The sequence below is a fragment of the Canis lupus genome, chromosome 3 (assembly GCF_003254725.2).
Source record: "Canis lupus dingo isolate Sandy chromosome 3, ASM325472v2, whole genome shotgun sequence".
NCBI classification, from domain to species: domain Eukaryota; kingdom Metazoa; phylum Chordata; class Mammalia; order Carnivora; family Canidae; genus Canis; species Canis lupus.
The window spans coordinates 53258415-53269360 of NC_064245.1; the positions used below are offsets into that span (position 1 = coordinate 53258415).

Genomic DNA, 10946 nt, shown 5'->3' on the forward strand with positions numbered 1-10946 from the left:
CCGCCCCCAGACTTCCGGTGCTGCGGTTGCGGGCGGTCGGGCGGCGGTTGTCAACATGGCGGTCGCCCTGAGCCTCTTGCTGGGCGCGCGCGTCCGTGCTGCCGTCGCTCGGTGTGGGTTCGCGACTCGGGGGGTGGCGGACCCCGGCGCTCTAGGCCGCGAGCCGGATCCTGATTCCGACTGGGAGCCGGAGGAGCGGGAGCTGCAGGAGGTGGAGAGGTACCAGCTCCTTCCCGGACCCTCAGCATGAGGAAGGGCTTCGCGCCCCGGCGCTCCAGGCCGCGGCGCCCCCTCGGAGCCGGGCGTCGCGCCGCCGCAGCCCTTGTTTCTCACCCGTTGTGAGAGGGCGCGGAGGCAGCTGTGCGGCTGCCTAGGGACCACAGGTTTCTTCGCTAGGGACGTATTTCATCACCTGTTTAGGAAGTTTGGCCTTCTCACGGGCTGTGTTAGGGTTTAGATTCTGGGGAGTGTACGGAGCGGGTGTCAGCCAACACACGTGGCTCGGCGGCCCCTGCGAACAAAGAGAAGAGGGCTGGGCTCCTTTTGATTTAGTCCGAGGCTCTGCAGCAGCTCGTTTTGCCCCCAAGCATGGCTTCTGCCGTTGGTTCTCTCCCCCAGCACCTTGAAACGACAGAAAAAGGCCGCCCGGTTCCAGAAAATTCGGAGGCAGATGGAGGCGCCTGGGGCCCCGCCCAGGACCCTGACGTGGGAAGCGATGGAGCAGATCCGGTAAGACTCAGGGTAGTTTGGATCTGCTATGATGAGAAGGGGCGGAGATTGGGTCCTAGATTTTTATCATTGAAGGTTTCTAAATGAAAAGTGGAACAGTATAATGAATTTCCGTAAGCGCATCATCTACATTTAATAGATTTTCAAATGACACAGTCGCTTCGTTTTTGCTGACATTTTAAAATAGTAAGCTGCAAGACATCACATCATTTAACCCCAATATCGTAGACCGTGAGGTTCTTAAGCTGAGGTCAGGGATGAGGGCTTCCATGGTTATGTACGTTTTTCTGAAGAGAAAATTCATATCTTAAAAATCTTAAAGTGGCCCTTTACAGTTTTATGTTTGTTGTTTTGAATAGACAGTACATTACATATGGTTCAAAATTAGAACCCTGTAATGTGTAACATTGAAACAAAATTTTTTTAAAGATTTTATTTATTCAGGACACACAGAAGCAGAGACCTAGGCAGAGGGAGAAGCAGGCTCCCTGCCCAGGAGCCTGATGCAAGACCATCCCAGGACCCCAAAATCATGCCCTGAGCCAGAGGCCGACAATCAATCACTGAGCCACCCAGGCATCCCACACATTGAAAAGTTTTAATCCCAACCAGTCTCTGTAGGCAAGTATAAGCGAGTAGGAATATATATTTTTATTTTCATCTCCTTAATCAGAAAGAGGATGCTGTAAATACTCTTTTACATTTTTTTTCACGTATTTCTTTGTCTTTTTTTTAAGATTTTATTTTCAAATAATCTGTAACCCAAAACAAGGCTTGAACTCACAACCCTGAGATCAAGAGTGGGTGTGCTCTACTGACTGAGCCAGTCCCTTTTCCCAAATTTCACAGATCTTTTCACTTCAGAACAGAAAGCTCTTTTTTTGAGAAATCATACCTTTTTTAAAAAATAATCTCTGCCCAATGTGGGGCTCAACACCCAACGCAGGACTTGAACTCACAACCCCGAGATCAAGAGTTGCATGCTCTATTGACTAAGCCTGCCAGGCACCGCAGTAAATCATAATTTAGTTAACTAGTCTTTCGTGATGAGTATTTCGGTTGTTTGCACTCACTTGCTGTCACAAATGGTTCTCCAGTGAATAACTACACATCATTCCACATATCTGCCGGGTGTATTTGTTGTGTACATTCCCAGAAGTATTGTGGACATTCCCAGAAGTAGAGTTGCTGGGGGCAAATGGATTTGCATTTTGATCACTATTGCTAAGAAACCTTCCAGAAGTTATGTGTCCTTTTCCATTCCCAACAGAATGACTTTGAAGTTGACACATAGAAGAAAGGAGATTCTGTAGTGAGATTTTGTGAGCCTGTAGCATCTCTCGTGTCATCCTTTCCCTTCTTGAGAAACAGCTTTTCCAAATCTTCCTACTGGTCACTTCCCTTTCTGTGTAATAAATATCCTTTTACTTCAAAGAAAAAAACTGCTAGTTAAGAGCCCTTGAAACCTTCTTGGTCTTCCTCTTTATTTCCCATTCTCAATGTTATACTCTTATTTACAAACTAGGGTGAGCGGTGGCTCTTTACTTGTCTAGAACTGATCCTCTACACTAGGTCGTTGTACCTAATCATCTGAGACCTACAGCTAGCAACTTAAAGTTCTCCGTCTTGTTCCCAGCTGGCTCTTCCTGGCTGCTTGTCTTTCTCATTTGTTTTGTCACAACAACGAGACTACTGACCTCAAATCTTACCAGTGACTTCCTCACTGCTAGGCATTCCTGGCACTCTTGTCTCTGGCCTCTCTAATATTTCTGCAGCATTTGATCTTGTAGTCTGCTTTCCTGAAATTCTCTTCTCCTTTGACCCAGGGTACTATTCACTCGTATTCTAGGGCTGCCTTTTCTCACCTTCCTTCCTGGGCTCCCCTTCCTTCTATATCTTAAACACTATTGCCCGTTTTTTAGAGTTGTGTCGTTGGTCATTTTATCTCCGCATATTTCACTCCGGTGGGTTCAACCACCCTTGCTCTTCACTTATGACTCCAAATCTGTCATCTCTAGCCCATGTTTGCCTTCTGACTTATATATATTCAACTATGCACTAGATCATCTCCGTTTGGATGTCACACGTGTTTTTCAAACTCAGCATAATAAAATAGGAAAACTCCGTTTAACAGAAGAAAATCTATCACCGTTCCCTGTTGACTTCATTTTGTTCCTATATACACTCTGTGAATAGTCCCACCAGTCACTCAAACTGAAATCCCAAATCTCCGTTTACTTCTATCTCCAGTATTTAGTCCTTACCAAGTTCTACTTCTAAAACAGTTCTCAATAAAATAAAATAAAATAATAAAATAAATAAAATAAAATAAAATAAAATAGTTCTCAGTACTTTTTATCTCCTTTCATTGCAACTGCCACAGTTCAGACTGCCTCCATAACCAAGACAGCCTCCTGACCGATCTTTCCATCTTTAGTCTTGCCACTGAAAACTACCCTTGGATTGAGCTTCAAAATGAAAAGCTGCTTGTGGCATTCCACTGTTTAAAATCTTCCTGGACCTTGGTTTGTCATAACTTTCGTGTCCCAAATTGCAATTCTTCTATTTTTTAATAGACCCACTTTAAAAAAAAAGTCCTTCCTTGGTTCACTATTGTTTTGAGATAAACTCCAGACTTGTAAGCATAACATGATCTTGTTCCTGTCTTCACTGTTAGACAAGTTGAGCTATTGCCAGTAATGATGATGTGCTGCTTTGCATTTGATGTGCTGCACTACCATCAATACCTCTGATCTCTTCTTGCTCTTCTCCCCTCTGCTGGCTTAGTACTCTTCATCGTTTCAGACTAGCTGTAGGTGGACTTTTGAAGCAATTCCCAAGCCACGCAGCAGGTGTTGTGATATCCTTTTCCTGAGGATATCCTGTGATATCCTTTTTTCCCCCGGGTGCTCTGATAGCATCCTCTGCTAAGACTCACCACAGTGGTGTTACAGACGTTAATGTATCTGTCTCCACCACCAGGTTGCATGTTCTTTGAAAGGAAGGACAGGGATCCCTGGGTGGCACAGCGGTTTAGCGCCTGCCTTTGGCCCAGGGCGCGATCCTGGAGACCCGGGATCGAGTCCCACGTCGGGCTCCCAGTGCATGGAGCCTGCTTCTCCCTCTGCCTATGTCTCTGCCTCTCTCTCTCTCTCTCTCTCTGTGACTATCATAAAAAAAAATCAAATATAAAAAAAAAAAAAAGAAAGGAAGGACAGGGAGATCCCTGGATGGCTCAGTGGTTCAGTGCCTGCCTTTGGAGCCTGCTTCTCCCTCTGCTGTGTCTCCACTTTTCTCTCTCTGTGTGTGTCTTATCATGAATGAATAAATAAAACGATCTTAAAAAAAAAGAAAAGGAAGGATCTACCTGGGGCCTGGTGTGCAGTGGGAAGAGTTTAGTTGATGTAAATAAAGTGACTTTTAAGAGTGATTGGGTTGCTTTTGGCACATAGGAATGGAACACAGCCATTTAATGGCACAAGATTTCTGAGGCCTCCTTTTCACATAAATATCACTAGTATTGGCAATTAACTCATTGATAGACTACTTCACAACTTGAAAACCTGCTCCTTTTTCTCATAGGTATTTACATAAAGAATTTGCAGAGTCCTGGTCAGTTCCTAGGTTAGCTGAAGGCTTTGGTGTCAGCACTGATGTGATCCGAAGGGTTTTAAAAAGCAAGTTTGTACCCACATTGGAGCAGAAACTGAAGCAGGATCAAAAAGTCCTTAAGAAAGCTGGGTTTTCCCATTCACTGCAGCAGCTCCCCGGGTCTGAGGATACCTTGAAGTCGCTATCTGCAAGCCACTCTAGATCAGGCTCTTTGTTGATGCCAAGGGATGAATCTTCATTCAAAGGCTGGGGTCACAGCAGAGCTTTGACAGTGATAGAATCAAACACTCACAGTAAAAATACACCAAGAAGGCAGAAGGGAGGGAATAAAGGAATCCAGACCCTGGAGGAGGAGCGCTCCGTGGCTGTTCCTGCAGCCCTAAGTCATCAGCGAGAGCCGCAGAAGTACTCTACCAGTGATGGTGTGGGCAAAAGAGGGACTGATGGTTATGGATTGCCAAGTGACAAGCTGGAAGATTTGAAGACTCAAGAGCTGGATAACCAGAACTTCAGCAGCAAAGTAGTCCAAAGGGGGCGAGAGTTCTTCGATAGCAATGGGAACTTCTTGTACAGAATTTGAGCTGGAGCTTGGCTTGTGGAGATGCCAAGTGAAATACCTTTGGGAGAATATATTTGGAGCTGCCTGGACTTCTGTGTGTGGAATATCCACTTTGGGATAGGAGGAAATGAGCCTGGAATGTGGGAGAAAAGAGCTGCTCAGATTGGAATCTGACAGAGGGCAGTGCACAGGGCAAATGTGTATGGTAGGGCAGGGCTAATGACCTGCTGGGTAGATTCTAGACCTGCTGGGTAGATTCTAGTGTTCTGGAGCACTGCTCATGGTCTGACTCACATGGATCCTTAGTATTCACCCTTGCTTGGGCTCTCTGTATGTTGAAACTGTATGTTGAAACCAGCCCATGTTGCATGTGTTGTTAGGACTTTCTGTGATACTTGCAATATATGTTTGGGGAAAAAATGAAAAGTTTGCCTTCTGACTTCATTTATTTCTGGATTAATGAACACTAGTAATTCTGGATCTGCTTAGTCGATTGTTTATGTGTAAAAATAAAGTAAAATGTAGCAGTTTGTGTTGATTGGTGCTCTCTGGGGTGGGAGGGTTTATCTGTGAACCTGGAGTGTGAGGGAGGGCAAGAAGCAAAGGGTCCCTTATCCTTAACCACTGGGACAAAGAGATGGGGCCAGAGGAGTTCCCAACCAAGGGCTCTGTGAGTTTACCCTGCTTAGTAATAGATTTTGACAACTAAAAATTGGGACATTAGGCCTTCTCTGATCACCTGGTCTAAAGCAGCTCTTCTTTCCTTCTTCCAGTTGCTGAGGCTTTGAAAGAGATTGGAGGGGCGCCTGGGTGGCTTAGTTGGTTAAGTGTCTGCCTTTGGCTCAGGTCATGATCCCAAGGTCCTGGAATCAAGCCCCATGCTGGGCTCCCTACTTAGTGGGGAGCCTGCTTCTCCCTCTCCCTCTGCTGCTCCCATTGCTTGTGCTCTCTCGCTCTCTGTCAAATAAAATCTTAAAAGATGGGAGTATGGGGGGTTGACCCCCCCAAAAAAAATCCAAGCAGGCAAAGGATTTAGGGCCCTCAACATAATCTCTAGCAAGTTTCAAAAGCTTGAGTAGCATCTTGCTTTAAAGTTGTCAGATTTTTAAAAAAAATAAAGTCACATTTTTGCAAGGGAGCTGTGATGTGGGCAAGAACAGATAATAGGCCTCTTAATTTACTAATTCTTTTAGAGATACTTTATTATTATTTTTTTTAATTTTTTATTTATTTATGATAGTCACAGAGAGAGAGAGAGAGAGAGAGGCAGAGACTCAGGCAGAGGGAGAAGCAGGCTCCATGCACTGGGAGCCCGATGTGGGATTCGATCCCGGGTCTCCAGGATCGCGCCCTGGGCCAAAGGCAGGCGCCAAACCGTTGCGCCACCCAGGGATCCCGAGATACTTTATTATAACCAGAAAGTGATCATCAATAGACAAATAGAATGAGATATGCAAGCAACAGAAGAGTCCAATGACAGTTTTCAGTCATGCCTCATTTTTACAAGTCCCTGGCAAAAACTAATTACTGAAAATTTCAATATATGCAGGATATTTAATGAAAATAATTGATTTTCCAAACCTGTAATTCTGTTCATGAATCTCATTGCTATTTCAAATGTCCTTAATAGCTATTGCAATATCATTGATTGCTGTTAACTTGGGCATTTGTTTAGTATAAATGGCAAAGCCCTGTCACATGCCAGTCAAAGTTAAGAAAATCAGGTGCTGGTAACAGTAGTAGGCAGAGAAGGCCCTGTTCTCAATACTCTGTCACTGTTATGACAATATTTTTATAATTTTTAAATTAAAAAAATATTAGAGATAGGCAGAGGGAGAAGCAGGCTCCTTGTGGGGAGCCTGATGTGGGACTCTATCCCAGGTCCCTGGGATCACGACCTGAGCCAAAGGCAGATGCTCAACCGCTGAGCCACTTGGATGCCCCAATATTTTCATGGTTTAAAAAATATGGTAATTTTCCATTAGAACCTTTTAGTGGTTTTAAGAGGTGGAAAATGGTATTTTGACCAATTTTTAACTCCTGCAAATCATTTGACTATGCCCTTTCCCCAGTGGACTATAGAAAATTAAAAGGTGTTGTTAAAAAAATCTTTGATATGTTTTCCATTTACTTTATCCCCTACCATCCTATTGCTCACCAAGCTTAAATCTTTTTTTCCAATCTTGCAAATGCCAATCTAAGGTTTTGCAACCTGCTGGTTCTTTCTCTCCAGATTTTCACATGGCTGGTTTCATGTCATTCAAGTCTCAGATCAAATGTTACTTTCTTAAGCTTTCCCTAATCACCCAGTCTAAAACAAGTCCCTTCACATTTCTATCACCACAGTGTGTCATAGATAACTACTGTTTTGTTGCTACACATCTTGCCCCAGTTTTGTGTTCACTGCTGTAGTTTCAGCTCCCAACATAGGTTTTAATATTGGTTGAGTGAGGAAATAGTCGGAGAATCAACCAGTCCAGAATGGCAGAAAGCCCAGCCTTTTACTTTTCCAGCCTCAGCCAACAAGACCTAAGCTTCCTCCAGGTTGACCTGTTACTGCTTTATTTATTTATTTATTTTAAGGTTTTTATTTACTTGAGGGCAGCCCCGGTGGCGCAGTGGTTTAGTGCCGCCTGCAGTCCACGGTGTGATCCTGGGGAACCGGGATCAAGTCCCACATCAGGCTCCTTGCATGGAGCCTGCTTCTCCCTCTGCCTGTGTCTCTGCCCCCCCCCCCATATGAATAAATTAAATCTTAAAAAAAAAAGATTTTTATTTACTTGAGAGAGTGCTCGAGTGAGTCGGAGAAGGGGCAGAGGGAAAGAATCTTCAAGCAGACTCCCCACTGAGCACAGACCCCACACACACACACAGCTCCATCTCCCAACTCGAGATCATGACCTGATCTGAAACCAGGAGTGGGAGTTTTAACCCACTGAGCCACCAAGGCACCTCTATTCCTGCTTTATCCTGTCTCAGATCCTGACTTATGAACACTGCAGTGTCTGGGGAGACTGCACCCCCTTAAATCCAGCTCAAGCTGGAAAGGGGTAAAGGGATTCACCCAGCCTGTGTTCCACTGGGCTGGAGTCCTAGGACTCTGTGATGCCCTATCCCTAGGCAGTCCTATTTCATGACATGAGGAAAGATATTGACGTCACAACACATGGGGTGAGCTGCACTTTGGGGCATAGGTGCAGGGTCTGGTGGAGGGAGCAGCATTTGATACAGCAATGCCAAAACTGGAGATAAGTGGCTGTGGGTGGAATGGGGACCTCCTGGCAACCTTGGGGCCAAGCTTAGGACTAGCAAACTACAAACAAAGCCCTTAAGTCCCTATGCCTTGGAGGGTTTATGTGTCACTAATCTGCTCAGGGCAGTTTCCACCTCTCAGCAGCTGAGATTCGATCTAATGGGGAGGTGGTAGAAAAAGCTCAGTAAAGGGAATCCCTGGGTGGCTCAGCGGTTTGGCGCCTGCCTTTGGCACAGGGCGTAATCCTGGAGACCCGGTATTGAGTCCCACATCGGGCTCCCTGCATGGAGCCTGCTTCTCCCTCTGCCTGTGTCTCTGCCTCCCTCTCTCTCTCTCTCTTTGTGTGTCTCTCATGAATAAATAAAATCTTAAAAAAAAAAAAAAAGCTCAGTATAAAACACTGGATAAGCTCTTGAAGCCTAATGTGGGCACAAAAGTTTCTTGTTTGTCTTTTGCTTAATCTTGTATGATAGGATTTTTCAAACATACAGGAAGTTGGGATAATATTGTAATGCAGTGAACCCCTATGTACTCATTACTCAGCTTTAACATTTAATAAATGGCGAATCTTGGGGATCCCTGGGTGGCTCAGCGGTTTGGCGCCTGCCTTCGGCACAGGGCATAATCCTGGATACCCGGTATCCAGTCCCACATCGGGCTCCCTGCATGGAGCCTGCTTCTCCCTCTGCCTGTGTCTCTGCCTCTCTCTCTCTTATGAATAAATAAAATCTAAAAAAAAGAAAAAAAAGGAAGCCAATCTTTTCCCATTATTTTGCATACTTGCCCCACAGCTCCTCCTAGCTTATTTTAATCGAATCCTACATACCTCATATTATTTCATCTGTAAATACTTCAGTATGTATCTGAAAGAGATAAGGACTCCGTTTTTTAAAAAGTTTATTAATATTTTTAGAACCTCCACAGAATGTGGGGCTCGAACCGAGCTAGTTAGGAGACCAGAGATCAAGAGTCCCATGCTCTTCTGACTGAGCCAGCCAGGCACCCTGAACTACTTTAAAGTTGTATTTATTTATTTTTTAGAGAGAGCAGAGGGAGAGAGACTCCATGCTGAATACAGAGCCTGACATGGGGCTAGATCGATGACCCCAAGAACACAATCTAAGCCAGAAATCAAGAGACAGATAATCAACAGACTGAGCCACCCCAGTGCCCCCTCAACTCCTTTTTAACACAGACACACAAGCCATTACTGTACCTTAAAAGTTTTAGTAATATCAGCTAATACCCTGACCATATTCTCTTTGTATTTCATAAATTACTTTTATAGTTGATTTCTTGGAATTAGGATCCCAACAAGGTCCAAACCTTTGCAACACTGCATGATGTGGCTATGTCCCAGAAGTATCTTCTATAGTAATTTCCCTTTCCATTTTATTCTATTTTACAGGTTATTTGACCCATTTATTTCCTATATTAAAAAGAAATGTATTGATTGATAGCATGACCTGGTGGAGTGGCAGAGAGAGATGGAGAAAGAATCCTAAGCTGATTCCATGCTGAGCTGGGAGCAGAGCCATAGACGGGGCTGGATCCTACTTCCCTGTGATCATGACCTGAGCAGAAGAAATGGAAGTCAGATGCTAACAGGCTGAGCCACCCAGGCACCCCTATCTCCTATATTTTGGATATATTAGGTTTCAATTCCTACAATGTTTATTGTCATGTTTCTACTACCCTCCATATTTCCTATCAACTGGTATTTACATCTTGAGACTTGATCAGGTTCAATTTTTGGCAATTAGTGAAGCTTTGTACTTCCTATGCATCTCACAAGGAAATGATGATCTGATATTACAAATTAGCGAGTTCAGGTATTGTCAGCAAATCTAGGAGTTAAAATGGCTTCTTTTTCTTCTTTTTTTTTTTTTTAACAAGGTGAATCCAGATTATTACCATCACCCCTGAAAATTCCCTAATTTCTCTTCCCAGTCAATTCTTACCCCAAAGTCAATCACTTTTCTGAAATTGTTTTCACCCTTTAGTTTTTCCTATTCTAGAACCGTATAGAAATGGCATCATATAGATGCCACTCCGTATCTAGATTCTTTCATCTATTCAGTTATCTTTATTATATGAATATGCCACAGTTTATCCATTTTCTCACGAAGGATTATTATTTTAAATTTTTAAAGATTTTATTTATTCATGAGAGACACAAAGAGGCAGAGACATAGGAAGAGGGAGAAGCAGGCTCCATGCAGGGAGCTCCACGCGGAACTCGATCCCAGGACCCTTGGATCATCACCTGATTCGAAGGCAGACCCTCAAACGCTGAGCCACCCAGACGTCCCTCCGACCGACATTAAGTCAAAACTCCTGTATCCAAAGTTACAGCTGGCAGGATTTAGCTTCCATTGGACCCTAACGCGCTCCCCTTCTTTCAGGCTCCGTGTCCCATTTCTCCGCGCCTCGCCTCCAGCAGCTGGGAAGCCAGAGAGCTCCCAGGCGGCAGCTAAATTTGGGGGGTAGATTTGATTGACAGTCAAGATCCCCAGTGATCAGTGCCCTCCGGATCCCCAGTGGGTTTCGCCCATTTTACGAAGTTCTGAAAACCTCGCCAAAGTGCCCACCCCTTGTTTGAGCGAGCTAGGAGAATTGAGTGTACCTTTAGAGATTGGTTTAGGGTGTAATCCTCATGATGGGAACGCTGCCTTCTGGCCAGGCAAGAGACCAGAGCGTTGACGCGTTGCCTCGCGTTTTCAAAGGTCCCTTCCAGGCCGCCGTCCCCTTCCCGATAGGCTAAGTGCTGGCGGATCGCACGAGACTTCCGGG

The 10946-nt window shown here is 44.6% G+C and overlaps 1 protein-coding gene and 1 long non-coding RNA gene across 3 annotated transcripts; one reads left to right on the top strand and one right to left on the bottom strand.

The window, feature by feature from the left end:
* The first annotated feature begins 7 nt into the window (after window positions 1-7).
* Window positions 8-5430, top strand: NGRN (neugrin, neurite outgrowth associated). The gene is made up of 3 exons (XM_025437137.3): window positions 8-219; window positions 619-729; window positions 4312-5430. The coding sequence occupies exons 1-3, from the start codon at window positions 56-58 to the stop codon at window positions 4919-4921; spliced, it is 885 nt and encodes a 294-aa protein (XP_025292922.1). The 5' UTR covers window positions 8-55; the 3' UTR covers window positions 4922-5430.
* Window positions 5431-7669: 2239 nt separating this feature from the next.
* On the bottom strand, window positions 7670-10937 carry LOC112653203 (uncharacterized). 2 transcript variants are annotated; one of them, XR_003131971.3, is made up of 3 exons: window positions 10780-10937; window positions 10420-10626; window positions 7670-9727 (listed from the first exon to the last, which is right to left on the bottom strand). It is a non-coding gene; the product is annotated as an uncharacterized LOC112653203 (long non-coding RNA). The 2 variants fall into 2 exon arrangements; XR_007409887.1 differs by lacking the exon at window positions 7670-9727 and having other exon boundaries at window positions 10285-10626; window positions 10780-10936.
* Window positions 10938-10946: the final 9 nt, after the last annotated feature.

Bases quoted from the DNA above. Each gene is read 5' to 3' on its own strand.
- NGRN (XM_025437137.3), top strand. From the start codon at position 56: ATGGCGGTCGCCCTGAGCCTCTTGCTGGGCGCGCGCGTCCGTGCTGCC. The intron at 220-618 runs GTACCAGCTCCT...TCTCTCCCCCAG, and splicing joins GAGCTGCAGGAGGTGGAGAG to CACCTTGAAACGACAGAAAA. The intron at 730-4,311 runs GTAAGACTCAGG...TTTTTCTCATAG, and splicing joins GAAGCGATGGAGCAGATCCG to GTATTTACATAAAGAATTTG.